We start from the raw sequence: 19,453 nt of genomic DNA on the forward strand, positions 1-19,453 counted from the left end.
AGAGCAGAACACACAATATTAAGCCATAACATTAAAACCACCTCCTTGTTTCTACACTCACTGTCCATTTTATCAGCTCCACTTACCACATAGAAGCACTTTGTAGTTCTACAATTACTGACTGTAGTCCATCTGTTTCTCTGCATGCTTTGTTAGCCCCCTTTCATGCTGTTCTTCAATGGTCAGGACCCCCACAGGACCACCACAGAGCAGGTATTATTTAGGTGTTGGATCATTCTCAGCACTGTAGTGACACTGACATGGTGGTGGTGTGTTAGTGTGTTAGTGTGTGTTGTGCTGGTATGAGTGGATCAGACCTCACTGTCACTGCTGGACTGAAAATAGTCCACCAACCACAAACATCCAGCCGACAGCGCCCCGTGGGCAGCGTCCTGTGACCACTGATGAAGGTCTAGAAGATGACCGACTCAAACAGCAGCAATAGATGAGCGATCGTCTCTGACTTTACATCTACAAGGTGGACCGACTAGGTAGGAGTGTCTAATAGAGTGGACAGTGAGTGGACACGGTATTTAAAACTCCACTCATACCAGCACAACACACACTAACACACCACCACCATGTCAGTGTCACTGCAGTGCTGAGAATGATCCACCACCTAAATAATACCTGCTCTGTGGTGGTCCTGTGGGGGTCCTGACCATTGAAGAACAGGGTGAAAGGGGGCTAACAAAGTATGCAGAGAAACAGATGGACTACAGTCAGTAATTGTAGAACTACAAAGTGCTTCTATATGGTAAGTGGAGCTGATAAGATGGACCGTGAGTGTAGAAACAAGGAGGTGGTTTTAATGTTATGGCTGATCACTTGATTCCTGCTTATTTATGCAACAGTTGGTCTACTGTCTATGAGGTTAATACTGACATCAATGTATTTAAACACTCAATCATAAAATAAATACTTACTTTGGTTATTGTCTTCAGCAGCGGCAGATGCGTCCGGGTCGACCTGCGTCCCGTCCAGACGTACACAAAGATCTCCCACGACGTCCGTCGGCTCTTTGTCTGAAAACAGTTGCAACATCTGCACCACCTCACAGACTGCAGCAGCCAGACAACAAAGCACAACAGGAAGGAAAGGTCAGACACGATCGCCGGAAAAAATGTGAAAAGCTACAAGCAAGATCCAAACTAAAGTGAAAGTAAAAGATTGCTGAGAACTCTTCACTAATGAGACGGTGCCCAATTAGAACTGTGCGACACAGTAAACGAGGATGGATATTAAAAGCCATCGGTACTTTACGTATTTCGGTTTGTTTCCTGTAGAGAGAAAGTAACCAGGGATGTTAATTAATGAATAGTTAAATCTACAGGTGTATTAAATAGAGATGGGACGATCGATCGGCTACGAATCGGTATCGGCCGATTTTTTATCAAAATATGCTATCGGCGATCGGCGATATTTCCTAAAAGTAGCCGATCCGATCGTGTGATATATAAAGACCATGTTAAGTTAACAGCTCAGTGGATTGATCCAGACTTTGAGCTACGAAGCACCAACCATCGCATCACCATTCATCAACCATCGTACAGAAACCATCGTGAAAGCTCTTACGATGTAATTTTGCTGATTGTAATATTTACTTTAAAAAGATAATTCGACCCGGTCACATCTGAGTCGATTCTATCAGCACGTTATATAAACTCCTGGTTCACTTTGGTAAATCGTAAGCGGTTCTTACTTGTGATGTAGATGAGAACAGAAGACGTTACAGAGCCAATCCGAGGCAAAAGTTTATTCATTACCAAATTCGTTAGTTCAGGATCATCTGCTGAACTTTTAGAAAACTTTTAGCTCCTTAGACGGAACGAGTCTGACTCGGTTACAGATCTGTGGTAATAGCAGTTTAATGAAGCTTTTTAATGAAGCTTTTTAATGTAAGAGAGTCACACAAAATGTTGTGTAGTAGTTGGTGTTTATTTAAAACCACGACATTTAATTAATAACAGTAAACACGGAGAGATAACCGAGAAGAGAAACTTACGCTTCACATAAAAACGAATCAACTCATGAATCAATGAATCACTTACAGGGGTTGGACAAAATAACTGAAACACCTGGTTTTAGACCACAATAATTTATTAGTATGGTGTAGGGCCTCCTTTTGCGGCCAATACAGCGTCAATTCGTCTTGGAAATGACATATACAAGTCCTGCACAGTGGTCAGAGGGATTTTAAGCCATTCTTCTTGCAGGATAGTGGCCAGGTCACTACGTGATGCTGGTGGAGGAAAACGTTTCCTGACTCGCTTCTCCAAAACACCCCAAAGTGGCTCAATAATATTTAGATCTGGTGACTGTGCAGGCCATGGGAGATGTTCAACTTCACTTTCATGTTCATCAAACCAATCTTTCACCAGTCTTGCTGTGTGTATTGGTGCATTGTCATCCTGATACACGGCACCGCCATTGGATGCACATGGTCCTCCAGAATGGTTCGGTAGTCCTTGGCAGTGACGCGCCCATCTAGCACAAGTATTGGGCCAAGGGAATGCCATGATATGGCAGCCCAAACCATCACTGATCCACCCCCATGCTTCACTCTGGGCATGCAACAGTCTGGGTGGTACGCTTCTTTGGGGCTTCTCCACACCGTAACTCTCCCGGATGTGGGGAAAACAGTAAAGGTGGACTCATCAGAGAACAATACATGTTTCACATTGTCCACAGCCCAAGATTTGCGCTCCTTGCACCATTGAAACCGACGTTTGGCATCGGCACGAGTGACCAAAGGTTTGGCTATAGCAGCCCGGCCGTGTATATTGACCCTGTGGAGCTCCCGACGGACAGTTCTGGTGGAAACAGGAGAGTTGAGGTGCACATTTAATTCTGCCGTGATTTGGGCAGCCGTGGTTTTATGTTTTTTGGATACAATCCGGGTTAGCACCCGAACATCCCTTTCAGACAGCTTCCTCTTGCGTCCACAGTTAATCCTGTCGGATGTGGTTTGTCCTTCTTGGTGGTATGCTGACATTACCCTGGATACCGTGGCTCTTGATACATCACAAAGACTTGCTGTCTTGGTCACAGATGCGCCAGCAAGACGTGCACCAACAATTTGTCCTCTTTTGAACTCTGGTATGTCACCCATAATGTTGTGTGCATTGCAATATTTTGAGCAAAACTGAGCTCTTACCCTGCTAATTGAACCTTCACACTCTGCTTTTACTGGTGCAATGTGCAATTAATGAAGATTGGCCACCAGACTGGTCCAATTTAGCCATGAAACCTACCACACTAAAATGACAGGTGTTTCAGTTATTTTGTCCAACCCCTGTATAGCGATACTGTGAACAAAGCGTATCTTCTAAAGGCACAAACACAAACACACACACACACACACGCGTGCGCTGCTCCGGTTTATCTTTACTGTGAGGCTCTTTTTAAGTTTATTTACTGCTAATCACCCCCCCCCCCCCCCCCCCCCCGATCGGAATCGGCTAATGTCCCTGAAAGGAGATCGGAATCGGTGCCAAAAACCCCGATCGGTCCATCTCTAGTATTACACATGGATGACACAATTGTTGGTCTCTTCTCCCACACACACTTCCTGTTTTTATTAATAAAGCAGAACTGTTAATTTTGGCCGTTTTTAAACATCAGTGCTGTTTTTTTTTTTTTGTCCGTTTTACCCGATTACATCCTAGGAGAGCACGTCGCTGTACACGCCTCTTCCGACAAGTGCACAGACCTCCTCTTCTCGCCCCTGCATCCTGCACAGGCGTCTCTTCCACTAATCAGGGTCCTTACTCACCCACACATAGTCCGGCCACCACCCTGCAGATACGGTGGCCAATTAGTATCTGCTGCAGGCACTGCCGATTATGCCCGACCGGTGGCAATGCCGAGTTTCGAACCGAGGAGTTCAGAATCTTGGCGCTGGTGTGCTAGCAGAATATCCCACTGCACCACCTGGGCACCTCGAAACATCAGCACTTAAAAAAAAAAAAATCCCAAACCATTTCAGGATCTTAGTAAAAGAAATACTTAGAATAACAGAGTGATTTCATACTGGGTGTCCACTGGTTGAACAATTGTTGTTTTTCCTATTAAGTCGTTTTGTTTCGTAAGTGGCTTTTTGATAGTTTGAACTAAACCAGCATGATCTCCTAAAAAAATACCCCAGAATAGTTCCGTAAATATTTAATAGTCCGACATTTCACACTCGTGAGTCACTCATTCTGTCAGAGCAATGCTATGTGGTCCAACAGGTATCACCAGTTAAGAAAACACATGCGGGAAGCTGAAACAAAGTCATTCAGGTTTCGCTTAGTCAGGAAGCAATGTGAACGTAAACGCCTGACGTTATCTGGGTTGGTTGATCAGCTTTTACAATCCAAGATCACACGGTCATAAAAATAAAATGTGGCCAGACGTTCAGCCTGAAATGCGTTTACAAAACTGGTGGCAGTAATTTCTGCTGCAACAGGCTTTCCAATAGACTTAACATGACTTTTCATCCATTAAACCAAAAGAGAATTGGCGAGTTGGGGTACTGGCGTGTCCTTTCCACACTGAACCAAGCACAGGATTTCTTAATCAGTCCTTCACTGGAACATATGGATCCCATCCCAACCACCAAGAACCACCAATGCTTTTATTTTTTCTCCACCAAACTTGGCAATCTGCATTCTTGAATTTAAATATGGTTTTATCAGTCAGACTGATCAACTGTGAGTTATCCCTCCAAAAGTTTTCACTTCTCCAGTATCCGATGTCCAGCAGACATTTGGCAGCGCACATTTCCACCCAAGAAATTTTAGCGGAGTTTTTCCTTGCCACCATCACCCTTGGCTTGCTCAGCATGGGGGTTTGGTCTGTTAGTCCTGGATTCTGTACGGTTGCTTTAAAACAATGTCTATTATAAAAAGCGCTATACAAATAAATTCGACTTGACACGATGGTGTTTTGGATTGTGTGCAGGTGCTTATTCGTGAAAACCCCCAATCCATGAAGCTGGACATATGGCAGTCCAGTTCCGCTAGCTCATGTGGCTTTAAAAGCTGAGCTGTTGTTGCTCTTAGTTATTCTCACTTCACCGTAACAGAACTTACAGTGGACTGGAAAACGTTAGCAGGTTAAATTTTACTTCCCACATTCGCCTATGGACACTGCACAGCTAAATACTTAATTTTATGCAACCGTTATTGACAGGTGGGGCTGAACCCGCGAATTCACTAATGATTTGCATAAACCAGTTACAGCATTCGCACCACTGCTTCTCAAAAGCTTGTTGACTGAAACCTTTCAGACAAAGGTGACGCTGGTAGTAGCTGGAGCGCTGACACTGCCACCCACATGAGAAATCAAAGTCCTTAAGGACAGGAAGATAAGAACAGCAAGATCAACCTTGATAATGATTTCCATGTAGGCGATGATTTAGCATGTAGGTTGTCTATACAAGATGAACAACAACTTCTTAGCAAACTCACCAGCGCTCTGTTCATTTCTAACAGAGCTAACCCACGCCCCCCTCCGACACGTGGGAAGCAGCCGTATGCATTTTGTCACCTACACTTTGACGAGTGCAACGCGGGTCAGCACCGTGTACGGAGAGACACACCCCGAGAGCACTCTTTTCCCGTCTCTGTGCAGGCGCCATCAATCAGGCAGCAGAGTTCGTAATTGCATTAGTTACGAGAGAAACCCTATCCGGTTTTAATATCCCACCCCTACCTGAACAACAGGCCAACCGGCAGGCAGAGCTGAGACTCGATACGATGTATGTATTCGAGATCCCAGCTCTGGTGTTCAGCGTGTGTTTTACCGCTGCGTCACCTGAGCAGCAGGGTTTTTGACCACTGTTAAGATCCATTTACCAGTTTTTGAAGGTAAAATTCCTTGCACAAAGGGACTTTGAGGTTTTAAGTCATTGACATCTGAAACCAGTAGCACACTTGCGCTGCTGTTTTGACCTCTAAAGGGACAGTGCTTCACACTAATAATACTTCATAAACAATAAACACACCACCATACATTTCATTCGCACACTCATCCGTCTAATTCAGTCCCCTGACAGACTTTATTTGTTGAATTGTATTGTATAAATGTGTCTGTTTAGTATCAGCAGGTAGTCAAACTGCATGTTACACTCTGCTCATGTGAACCTGTGTGGAATGATGTGGATATTTTGCACTGTGCTCCAGTATAAAGGTAGAAACTCTGGTCCTCTGCTGGTCATCTTATAATAGTGACCCTGATGTAGTCAAGAAGAGTCTTATCATACCTTCGATCAGCATGTTTAGTTAGCCCTTTAAAATGTACATATAGGAAGCTGAACTGATTCTGCTCACTGTGTTTATGCTCATCTTACTGTTCTGCATTGAAATGAAGCTCTGTGATGTGTTTCACATGTGGACGGGCCGCAGTAAGCTTGTTGAGTATCAGATACCCTCGGTTATCACCCCATAATTCCAGGTCTAAACAAGTCAACACATCCACTACAGGAAACTGAATAAAACATAGTTGCAAAGTTTTCTTACCTCACATCCACAAACGCAGCTTAAGCAACCCGAGGTCTTCTTTAATAACACCACGGACATCCAGTATTAAATTCCACAAACGCAACAGGCATACAGAAACGTACACTGACCAAACAAACACCATGCAGATGTCACGGGAACAATACAAACCCTACACACTTCCCAGAAACGCTGAAACAAACAGATAGGCGACACAAAGGCCCATTCATCCGGCAAAACACTCAGCGTCTCATCAACACACAAGCAGCCACTATCTGAAACCGAAAGAAGAATACCAGCCAGGCATTAAAGATGCATTTGGTTCGAATTTAGCAGTTACAAGGCGACCTGCGAAAACATCAAAGTTTTATGTTTACTTCTTGACTTCACAGCCCTGGAGGTTTAACATGAGAGTCTGTCATGTTTGTGTTCAACACAATGAGACGCCCAGTTCGAACCTGTGGTTTTTCAGGCACCGTTTGCTCAGTGCATGATCGATTTCAGTTCCACAGCTCCATTTTATCACCTTCATATATTTTTTGGAAAGTTAAAACATGGGGATGTAAAATTTCAACCAATAATTTAACCAATAATCAGTAAATTCGACTGTTCGAGTCTGAACGAAATATAAAGCATCACTGAGTTTCATGTCATCAAATTAAAATAAACAAAGCATCACTGTACTTCCTATTCTATTAATACAAATTAATTTATCAACCGATAAGTTAATCCTGGACAGGGTGCCAATCCATCACCGAGCTTCAGCCATCCCTACTCCCTCACATATAGCCAATCATGTCGGTGTAGACTCAGCGGTGGTGGGCTAGCCTACCATAACTGCCGTTTCACCTGAGCGCCTGCACTTTCTGCTCTTCAAAGCTATATTGTTGTCCAACAGGGTTTTGGCAAAGTTGATTTACACTTGTTAGACTGTGAGATTACTCAAAAATATCTTGTCCGAGGGCCCATGATAGATTGGTGTCCTGTCTGGGGTGTGCTGCTGCATTGCACCCAGTGATTCTGGGCCAATCGGACCCACCGTGACCCTGACCAGCATCAAGTAGTGGTAAAAACATGAATATTTTAAAGAATGTAAATTTTTTCTAACAGCACTGATTATTGATTGTTGTTCATTTGCTGCTATTCAGCATTATTAAATACATTGAGCTGTTGCTTAAGTGATTCTCACATATTAAATCTCACTTACTCTTCATGTCGTTGCTCTCGAGCGTTTCATTGATGTCGAGCGTTGCCACGCCCAGCATCCGATCTGACTTGAGAGGCTGTTGGCTCCACACCCTGAAAGTCACTTTGCTGGACTGTGAGACAATTCTGTAAAAACACACAAAACACTGGTGTTCAGGGTCCAGGTCAGTTCTGGGTCGTGACAGGTCCAGAAACACTGAACTCAAGGCAGGAAGACCCTGGCTAGAGCGCTAATCCATCGCATCAGGCAAAGCCAATCATGTCTGTTTAGACACCTGGATCTCGGCGGTGGTGGGCTAGTGTAATCGATACCCTGATACTTTATGAACTCTATACACTATTAGTAATGAGTGAGGCTAAAACACCTAAACCAAATACTCAGAAGGGGTGTCCACATAGTTTTGGAAACAGTGTATGTTTATTTATTTATTAGGATTTTAACGTCATGTTTAACACTTTGGTTACACTAATGACAGGAACGGTAGTTACTGGTTACACAAGATTCATCAGTTCACAAGATCATATCAAACACGGTCATGGACAATTTTGTATCTCCAATTCACCTCACTTGCACGTCTTTGGACTGTGGGAGGAAACCGGAGCACCCAGAAGAAACCCACTCAGACACGGGGAGAACATGCAAACTCCGCACAGAAAGTGCGCCCAACCTGGGAATAGAACCCAGGACCTTCCTGCTGTGAGGCGACTGTGCTCCCCACCGAGATACTGCGAATTGATCTTGTTCTGAAGTGTGCTGCTTCAGGTGTGAAATTCCTCACACTAGTAATTTACATGGTTTTGTTTACACACAAACCAACTTGTTTAGACGTTTGTGATCATTTTATCAGGTATTTAGCTGGTAATTGCTTGACCTAGTAAATTGGTGTGTTAGTTTAGTGCCATTTTGACTCTGGCGTGCTGTCCCACACACTCAGGTGTTTATATTAGTACAGAGTTCGGTACACATTGTGCTTACACAGTGAGCGGGTGCTTCCACTTGGGGCTGTTCGCGCTGCTGCATTTCTCAGTTTTCTTGGACTGTCCATCAGCGGTCACCTCCACATACAGGCTTGAACCAAACCAGTTCCTCTTGCTCTCCTTCAACTTCACTGAAATTACTACAGAAATAAAACGCAGTTTTTAATTCCCAGTCATTTTTTTAAATATTTGTATAGGTTGAATTTATAGGTCTAAAAGTTTTATATAAAATAATGTGGCTTATTTTCTTAGTCAGCGAAATGAAACATCTTGATAGACGTTATGTATGGTCAAAATTAGGGATGTCCTGATCCGATCTCAAAGATCGGAATCGGGCCCGATCAAGGCATTTTTTAACTGATCGGTATCGGCTTTACTAAGCCCGATCCTAAACCCGATCCTTCGTTTTACGTCAGCGGTCAAGCAGGTGTCGTAAAAGGGAGTCCAACAGCGAAGTGTAATGTCTGCAATGCGAGCGTTTCACGAGGCGGTGGGAGCAGAGCTGCGTTCATTACTGTAGAATTTTATTATTTATATGGTGTGTGAGTCAAGGATCACCTCCGGTTTACAAAATAATAACTTTTAATCCGAGTATGAAAACTTCAGGACCATAACATAGAGCGTTACCATGTTACAAGACTGAACTACATCACAGTATTAAGCACTCTGATTGGCTTAGTTACAACACGCCTACAAGTACGGTGGCTCATAAACAAACCAGATATCATTTAACCAAACGATCTACCAATTTGATACGGCCCCTAAAAAATAACCACTCAGCCGAATACAGCGAGTTGTGATTGGGACATCCCTAATCAAAATGCCTTAAAGTACACTATATGTTGTTTCCATATGGAACATCTTAATAAACCAGCATTTTTTCCAGCACATTCCCTCTTATGTTCTACAGATCTTCAGTATTAATGGATTCTCTCATCTGACATGTACATACTACAGAAAAAAAAACCCTACATACCTATGACTTGCAGCTGGAACTGCATGGGGCAGCCATCGCCAGGGCCAGTTTCGGGAGGGCTGCAGGCCATGGCGCAATGCCGGGCCTAAGACCTGAGCAACACACAAAGTCGAATTAATCAAGCACAGCAAATTCATGTCATAACCATAGAAGATAAACCAAAAAACAAGTGAGGTTAGCAGTCCCACGGTCTAGTCTCACAAACCAATCTTGTGTGTGATACCAAGCGTGTGTAAACAAAGCCAAAAACTGGGTAATTTCTGGGTACAGAAAGATCATTTTTGACTTTTAGACAAACGTATGTGATAGACAAACACTTAGTCATTTAACTTTATTGCACGAAGACTGACATGCCCGGGGCCAGCCAAGTGGGCAGGGTGACTGATGAGGGATTATGTCCCACAGAAAAGAAACGCTTTCAATTCATTTACATTTCGGCATTTAGCAGATTACTGTGACAGTATAATGTCTGAGCATTTGAGGGTTAAGGGCCTTGCTCAAGCGCCCAACAGTGGCAACCTGGCAGTGGTGGGGCTTGAACCAGCAACCTTTGGATTACTAGTCCAGTACCTTAATCGCTAGGCTACAACTGCCCTATTTCAGTATCAGATGTGAATTTGACGATGGCTCGGTGTGTAGCACTGTCGTCTCACAGCAATAAGATCCTGGGTTTGATTTCCTGGTGGAGCGATCTGCGAATGTTCTCCTAGTGTCCGTGTGGGTTTCCTCCGGGAGCTCCGGTTTCCTCCCACAGTCCAAAGACATGCAGTCAGGTTAAATGGCCCTGTGTGTTTGTGTTCTGTGATGGACTGGTGACCAGTCCAGGGTGTTTTCTACCTTCCTACCACAACCCAGAACAGGAGAAAGCGGTGGTATTACAGACAATTGTTACCTTTACCAAGGGGTGTCAATTAATGTGGAGGAGACTGTATACAGGAAAGAGACCACTGTTCCAGATACATTATAATGGATGCAGTTAAACTAAACATATTTACGGCCAAACAGCCAAATATCAATCAAGATATATCATGTTATAGACCTTTTAATATCAAGTTGAAAGTCCAGGTCGCTGTGTGGATATTACTGACGCAGTGTACCTTCAGAAAACAGTAACAAAAATGATTGAAATCCCAGCTCGCCTTTCACAAAAACGTACATGATCCTGAATGGGTCTGAAATAAACGTTCTTTTTTTTTAGGAAACTAAACGTGTCACATTATCAATTGTTCTGTTTTAAAAACAGATTTAAATTTAAATTAAATTAAGTAACGCGCGTTAAAAGTATATAAAATATAAACTTCTGAAACACACGAAGCCATTAGTTTACTTCAAGTAAAAGTCAGGTGGCTAAATGCCAATTATCGGACAAATTCCCTACACTAGTGCACTTCATGGAGTAATTTACAATACGATTATGTTCCCTACCTAGTGCACTACTTCTTGATTTAGAACACACCGGCTCAGGCGACAGCAGTGAGCTAGCTAGTTTTGACAGTGTTATGAAGTTAGCTTAGCTACCGAGCTAAATTCGAAAAATGACTCAACAAGTGACACTACATTCGTCTTAAACAGTTAAAAAAAAAAACAACAAATCCTTACCGTAACCGGTTCGCAGGTGAAATTTAGAATTTAGAGTAACACCGCTTGTGTATTGATTTACTCTCGTTCGTTTTTACTTCAGCACGTAAACTTCCGCCATGTTCATGTAGCCGGTGACCAGCAGTGAGGCGGAGCGCTGATCAGCGCCATCTAGCGGCAAGAAGAGAAACTGTGCCATATTAAAGAAAAGACCCAGACGCTGGGAGAACCCTAACCACCCAACCCTCCCAAATTCGAGACTGCGGTCAAGCCAGCCTCCACTTCGAAATGCTCAATCAAATCAGCCCCCTTGTTTCTAAGGATGTGCGTATACTAAACTTGATGGTAATAGCGTCTGGTAAAACTGATAAAAAAAAGTCACTGACGACCTGAACGTGAATACATCAGTTATAAATATAGAAATATATCAGTTAAAATATATATAAATGTATCAGTTAAAATATATAAATATATCAGTTAAAAATATATAAATGTATCAGTTAAAATATATAAATGTATCAGTTAAAAAATATAGAAAACAGTTAAAAATATATAGATATATCAGTGAAAATGTATAAATATATCAGTTAAAATATATAAATGTATCAGTTAAAAATATATAAACATATCAGTTAAAAAAATATAAATGTATTAGTTAAAAATATATACATTTATCAATTAAAAAAATATATACATATATCAGTTAAAAATGAAAAAATAAATAAACCCATTTCTTCCTGCAAACTGTATTAGGATACAATTTCAAGCTTTGAAAAAAGAGTTGGTAATAACCTGACAGCAATTCTGATGTGTCATTTCTAAATAAAGGCCTTTTATATGATCAAATTTCCATTATTTTCAATCTACACTGTTATTAAAAGGAATTCTCTAGTTACCACACAACAATTCCACTTCATAAGGATAGTACACCATCTGTAGTTTACACTCAGTTAATATCAAGCATTTCTGATGTATCATTTCTAAATGAAAGCCTTTATATTGTAATATTTCAATTAATTTCAATCTAGACCTTTATTAAAAGGAATTCTCTAGTTACCACACAATAATTCCACTTTATAATGATAGTACACCATCTGTAGATGTCACACAGTTAATATCAAGCAATTCTAATTTGTTGAATTGAATTGAATTGATTGCTTCGATTCTAATTTTCACATTTCTACTAATTTCACTCTAGATTGTTATTAAAAGGAATTCTCTAGTTTCCACACAACATTTCCACTTCATAATAATAGTACACAATCTTTAGATGTCACTCAGTCAATATCAAGCAATTCTGATGTATCATTTTTAAATAAAAGCCTTTTTAATGTTATATTTCTATTATTTTCAATCTAGACTGTTATTAAAAGGAATTTTCTAGTTTCCACACAACAATTCCACTTCATAATGATAGTACACCATCTGTAGTTTACACTCAGTTAATATCAAGCATTTCTGATGTATCATTTCTAAATAAAGGCCTTTTATATTGTTATATTTTTATTAATATCAATCTGGACCTTTATTAAAAGAAATACACTAGTTTCCACACAATAATTCCACTTTATAATGATAGTACACCATCTGTAGATGTCACTCAGTTAATATCAAGCATTGCTGATGTGTCATTTCTAAATAAAGGACTTTATATTGCCACATTTCTATTATTTAAATTCTAGACTGTTATTTAAAGGAATTCCCTAGTGTCCAAACAATAATTTCACTTAATAATGATAGTACAAAATCTTTAGATGTCACTCAGTCAATATCAAGCAATTCTGAGGTATCATTTTTGAAAAAAAGCCTTTATATTGTTATATTTCTATTATTTTCTATCTAGACCTTTATTAAAAGGAATTCTCTAGTTTCCACATAACAATTTCACTTCATAATGATAGTACACTATATCTGTAGATGTCACTCAGTTAATATCAAGCAATTCTGATGTATCATTTTTGAATAAAGGCCTTTATATTGTCAAATTTCAATTATTTTCAAACTTTTCAGAATGAAAATAATAGAAATGTGACAATATAAAGGCCTTTATTTAGAATGTACTATCATTATGAAGTGGAATTGTTCTGTGGAAACTAGAGGATTCATTTTAATAACAGTCTAGATTGAAAATAATGGAAATTTGATCATATAAAAGGCCTTTATTTAGAAATGACACATCAGAATTGCTGTCAGGTTATTACCAACTCTTTTTTTCAAAGCTTGAAATTGTATCCTAATGCAGTTTGCAGGAAGAAATGGTTTCATTTATTTTTTCATTTTTAACTGATATTTGCATATATTTTTTTAATTGATAAATGTATATATTTTTTAACTGATACATTTATATATTTTTAACTGATATATTTATATATTTTCACTGATATATCTATATATTTTTAACTGTTTTCTATATTTTTTAACTGATACATTTATATATATTTTAACTGATACATTTATATATATTTTAACTTGAGTACTTTTACTTGAGTACAATATTTTAGTACTCTTTCCACCTCTGCTATTTTCCAGTGTCTACAGTCTCTTTTCGGTCATGTTCTAAATTGTGAAGTAGGGCACTAGGAAGGCGCATAATCATGGTATATTTAATATTTTGGAGTGCACTAGCGTAGGGAATTAGACCACTAATTGGCATTTAGCCACCTGACTTTTACTTGTGAGTAAACTAATGACTTCGTGTGTTTCAGAAGTTTATATTTTATGTACTTTTAACGAGCGTTAAAGTCTGTAAAAATAGAACAATTGACGGTCGATGCTGTTTACAGAGTTACAGACGGCAACATACAACTTGGCACCATGAAAAGATATTACACCTGTTCAGAGTAAAATGATCAAATGATATTAAAAGGTTTTAAGTTCATATCAAACCAAACAGAAAGTTTTAGTACAGTAATGACAGTACAGTGTTTTGTTAGATAGTGCAGTGAACCTTAACCTCTATGCACATGCACTGTCCTGAAATACACTGACAATGATTAATCAAAGTAGAAATAGCTTGACCTGATGTGATACAGATAAACAATTACAGAACTGAGCAGCATAACTATTTTATCATAGTCATTGGTTAATATATGACATGATCCAAGCCTGAGCCACACCGAAGTACTGAAGATAGATGCTTTATTGTTTTAGAGTGCAACTCAAGTCAAATGTAAATATAGACATATTACGTGTGTCACAGATGTCTTGTGAGGTTAATGATTAGATGCTGCTTTGCAACTGTTCATTTTCTGTAAATAAAAGAAAAGAACACATGCTTCTTCATCCCTGTCAAAAAATATACAGTTCCAATTCAACTGTATATTATCTGGAAAATGATCATAGCTTCTCTGTCCAACTGAGGCAGCAGTTCTCTGTCAATTGTTTAATCACAGAAAATGAACAACTGCAGTAATCATTAATACAACAACTAAAGTTTAGACTTTAACTGTTCAGTTTTAAGGGGTGGCAGGGTGGCAGGGTGGCTTGGTTGGTAGCACTGTCGCCTCACAGCAAGTAGGTCCTAAGTTCGATCCCCAGGCAGGGTGGTCTGGCTCTTTTCTGTGTGGAGTTTGCATGTTCTCCCTGTGTCTGCGTGGGTTTCCTCCGGGAGCTTCTGTTTCCTCCCACAGTCCAGATAAATGCAGTCAGGTTATTTGCTGACACTGAATTGCCCTACAGGTGAATGGGTGTGTGTGTATGAGTGTGTGTGTATGTGTTACTGTGTGCCTTGCGCCCATTGAAAAGCTGGTATAGGCCCCAGCACCCATGCCCCCCCCCGCACCCCTGAATGGATAAGTGGTTAAGAAAGTGAGTGAGAGTGTTAAGTTTTAACTTTAACTGCATAACTGTTGCCGTCAGTAGGAGGTTGTTGGCACAGGGTTTCCTCCGGGTGCTCCAGTTTCCCCCCCACAAGTTCAAATGCAGTCAGGCTAATTGTGTGTGTGTGTGTGTGTGTTTGTGTAAATCTACCCTGTGATGAACTGGCAACCTGTCAGGGGTGTTGTCTTTTACCCAGTGCATGAAACACACAACGATAAAGCGGTGATAAAACAGACAATGAATGTTCAAATGTTCAGCTGGCAGCCAGAACTGCACTTTATCATCTTTTGTTCTTACTTGTATACAAGAAGAAATTATACAGAATAATAAACAGTTCCTTTAAAATACAGAGAAGGCCGAGCACCATCTTAATACATTACACAAACTCAGTACTTAGTTTCATTTCTGTATTTAATTGCTAGAATGAAATAATGTGTGAAACATTTGATTTCTGTATTATAGTGTATTAAATAATCAGGGGAGTGTCAGCACAAGGTACCATGGTCAAACCATCACATTAAATGACTGTAAATTATGTCCTAGAAATAAAATCCTCAATCACGTCAGCAATTGTTAAAATAAAGATTTGACTTCAGAAAGAATAACTAAGCACAATAAAACTCCATGATATTACAACTCTACATTTATTTATTTATTATTTACATTTTATTTTTCTACCTTTCTGCCTTTTGCAATGCTAAAACATTACTGAAAATTACAACTAATACAGGACAGTCATACTTAAGCATCATTGTATGTATAATACATATAAGCAAACTAGAATCAACAGTTAAGAAAAATTATAGTAATGCATGATTTAATCAAACTGGTCTGACATGGACCCTGTTCTTCACTGAATTTGCTCCTCTTTGTATTCAGAGTTGATTGAATTCCCCCACTGGCACCTATACTCTCCATATTCAACCACAGTTTGAAAACCAGTGTAAATGGTCAGCTTGACTGGGACAATCACGTCCAACTCCTTCCTCACTACGTTCACAGTCAGTTTGGTTTTGGGACGGATGATCGCTGGCAGAGACACCTTGATGCTTTTCCTCTCTGTTCTGGTGACACTTTTGCCCTTCTCTATAGTGAAAGTTTTATTTACAGACAAGTTTAGATTCGTATTTAACAAAAGCAAGTCCAGGGTAAATGTCACTCCCACGCTGACCTGTGTAGAATGGCTGAAGTTGAAGCTCTCAGTACTGGAGCCCTCATACTCTCGACTCAGCTCAGTGGTGAAGGTTTGTTCAGTCGTTCCATAATTCACTCCACATATAGAGTCGATAGTGATGGATCGTTCCTGTTCTTGTCTTTGTTCCCACATAAGCTCTGCTGTGACAAAGGGTCTCCCAGCCTTAAGAGGGCGTACTTGGCTGATTCGGTCATTTAATGTCTTATAGCCAGGCACATCATGACCAGCTCTGGCCAGCATCTTATCCCCACGTCGATCCACATGTTGGTAGAGGACCCAGACTCCTTTCTGCACCTTGTGAGAAGACGCAATGTCGTTGAAATTGCCGTAAGACAGTTTGGTCTCAGTGGTGAGGACAATGCTTCTGCCCTTGTAGTCTGCATGTTCGTACAGTGTGATCTGAGGATTTGAGAGGTCCTCTGTCATCAGCTGCAGAGAAGAAATCTTATCATTCTCTTTTATGCTGGTGTATTCTCCTTCCTCATAGACTTCCAGCAACTTGCCAAAGTTGATATCGTTGTACGTGACCCATGGATTTCCGATCACCTTTAAGGAGGAGATAGTGTCATTAAAATTCTCAGTTTTCAAATTAGCAACGTCGGTGGTGTACTCTTTGCTGAGTCCCCCAAAGTTAATGTGCTCATAGACGATGATCTTGTTCATGGTGTCTGGTAGAGAGCTTGTCTTGCTGAAGGTTGTGCAGAAACAGATAAGACAGAGAGGAGGTTTTTCTCTCGGCATATTTTAACTGTAGCAATAAGGGTGGGGCAAACTGAAGGGACTGGCAAGCTACAGTGCATGTCAAAACTTTACATACACACATAACTAATGAACTACTCTGTAAGGGAAAGTTTGGATTTCTTTTTTTCAAGTGAAAAGATGATGAAACCTTCATAGTCAAATTTATTCAAGTGGCAAGTGGGGTTCATACATGCAGGTAAAGTGGGTGCCTTACAGCAACAATGTCCTTATCAAAATACCGATTTGATTTCCATCAGCCAGCCTCCCCCAACATACAGGCAGGTGATGCCATAAAGCTATGAAATACATTTTCTCATACACTCATTTACTTTCTTAACCGCTTATCCAATCAGGGTTGTGGGTGGGTTGGGTTGGGGTTCTGGAGCCTATCCCAGCTTTTTAATGGGTGCAAGGCAGGGCAGACACACATACACACACTCTATTCACCTATAGGGCAATACAGTGTCAATTAACCTAACTCCATGTTTTTGGACTGTGGGAGGAAACCCACACAGACACGGGGAGAACATGCAAACGCCACACAGAAAGGACCCAGACTGCCCCACCTGGGGATCAAACCCAGGACCTTCTTGCTGTGAGGCAACAGTGCTACCCACCGAGCCACCGTTCCGCCCATTTCTCATAAGAGTATAAAAAGAGTATTAAATAAAATCTAATCTAAATTTTTCACTTGGTTTTTGGATGTGCTACAAGCTAAACTGAATGTGAACTTTAGTGTCTATGATGATTCAGTTATGTATTATCTCTCTATATTTTATATAATCACTTCCTTATAACTCATGATGCCAGAAACATTGAGACACATGCGTTTTATAGGGTCTCAAGTATAAAACGCTGATATCACAACCTGTGTAACAGACTGAGGACATAAGGATCTTTGTAGCAGGCTTGTATTTCAATAAAGAGAGTGGACTAATCATAACCAGGGCTCAAAGTACAGACAGATGACAGGAAGATAAAATACAAGAAGTAGGGTTCCTCCCAAGTGCTGCACCATTACAGAACTGTAAATAAAAGAAGATGCCATTGGTGGGAATGATTACATGCAATGAGTAGCAACTATGGTGAAGGTGAAGAGGCTTTCAAATGTTCTCAGAAACAAAACTAATGAACAAAGAAAGATACAGAGACAGAACAAACATAGCAAACATCTGGATTTATGATCAAAGTGTAAAGTTTATAAATTACAAATCATCCAAACAGATGTACATGCCAGATAAGAAAGAAGATAAGGAGAGACGTCAGGAATAAAAAAAAAGCACCAGAACTGCAAAGGAACCCACACAAAACTCCTTGGTTAAAAAAAGCACAAAGATGTGTGTCTAAAATTGCACACAAGCATTTTTTAAAAATACTTTGTTTATGCATTTTCTCCCCTTTTTCTCCCTTTAAGCGCGTCCAGTTGCCAGATTGCGTCATGCTTCCTCTCCACCAATGCCGATCCCTGCTCTGATTGAGGAGAACGAAGCTAACCCATGCTCCCTCCGACACGTGGGCAGCATGCCGTATGTATCTTATCACCTACACTTTGACAAGTGCAGTACAGCTCAGCGTTGTGTACGGAGAGACACACCCTGAGAGCGTAGTCCCGTCCATATCTGCACAACAGGCCAATCGTTGTTCATGTGGCTGCTTAGCCTAGCCGGCAGGCAGAGCTAATATTTGATACGATGTATTCGAGATCCAGCTCTGGTTTCAGCGTGTGTTTTTTTACCGCTGCACCACCTGAGCGGCCAGCACACAAGCATTTTTACAGATAAAAACAATGGTCAATTAAAACAGAATTAAACAGTTACACAAAGAACACCAAACACACAGTAAAGTACAGAGGTAAGAACATCATAATATGAGGCTGCTCATCTGCAAAAGGTTTTGGGGCATCGGGGCGGCACGGTGGCTCAGTGGGTAGCACTGTCGCCTCACAGCAAGAAGGTTCTGGGTTCGATCCCCAGGTGGGGGGTCCGAGTCCTTTCTGTGTGAGGTGAATTGGAGATACTATATTGTCCATGACTGTGTTTAATATTAAACTTGTGAACTGATGAATCTTGTGTAATGAGTAACTACCGTTTCTGTCACGAATGTAACCAAATTGTAAAACATGATGTTAAAATCCTAATAAATAAATAAATAAATAAATAAAATTTGGGGGCATCATCGAGAAAAACATGAATAAAGTAAAAGTACTGTGACAGGTGCCCAGATGGCGCAGCGAGATATTCTGCTAGCACACCAGCACTGAGATTCTGAAATCCTCGGTTCAAAACTCGGTGTTGCCACCGGTCGGCTGGGCGCCATCTGGTGGGCATAGATACTAATTGGCCACCGTATCTGCAGGGTGGGGGCCGGACTATGTGTGGGTGGGTGGGTCTTCATACGCTGTGTAAGGACCCTGATTGGCGGAAGAGACGCTTGTGCAGAATGCAGGGACGAGAAGTGGTGGGCGTGTACAGTGACATG

General features: G+C 40.7%; 2 protein-coding genes across 4 annotated transcripts in view; both read right to left on the reverse strand.

The window, feature by feature from the left end:
- The window catches only part of itchb (itchy E3 ubiquitin protein ligase b), a 26,919-nt gene extending 15,600 nt beyond the window's left edge, over positions 1-11,319 (reverse strand). Inside the window, exons 1-5 of one of the 3 annotated variants that reach the window (XM_063016165.1) lie at positions 11,242-11,319; positions 9,643-9,734; positions 8,665-8,806; positions 7,690-7,814; positions 927-1,061 (exon numbers count right to left, since the gene is read on the reverse strand). In XM_063016165.1, the coding sequence (XP_062872235.1) occupies positions 927-1,061; positions 7,690-7,814; positions 8,665-8,806; positions 9,643-9,712 (472 nt within the window). In that variant the 5' untranslated portion in view covers positions 9,713-9,734; positions 11,242-11,319. Of the gene's footprint in view, positions 1-926; positions 1,062-6,503; positions 6,567-7,689; positions 7,815-8,664; positions 8,807-9,642; positions 9,735-10,681; positions 10,722-11,241 lie in introns of those variants that run through there. The other 2 variants (XM_063016166.1, XM_063016167.1) reach the window with 2 other exon arrangements.
- Positions 11,320-15,889: 4,570 nt separating this feature from the next.
- LOC134333967 (epidermal differentiation-specific protein-like) lies at positions 15,890-16,897 on the reverse strand. The gene has a single exon (XM_063016138.1). The coding sequence runs from the start codon at positions 16,895-16,897 to the stop codon at positions 15,890-15,892; it is 1,008 nt and encodes a 335-aa protein (XP_062872208.1).
- Positions 16,898-19,453: the final 2,556 nt, after the last annotated feature.

This window comes from Trichomycterus rosablanca, chromosome 19 (assembly GCF_030014385.1).
Source record: "Trichomycterus rosablanca isolate fTriRos1 chromosome 19, fTriRos1.hap1, whole genome shotgun sequence".
Taxonomy (NCBI): domain Eukaryota; kingdom Metazoa; phylum Chordata; class Actinopteri; order Siluriformes; family Trichomycteridae; genus Trichomycterus; species Trichomycterus rosablanca.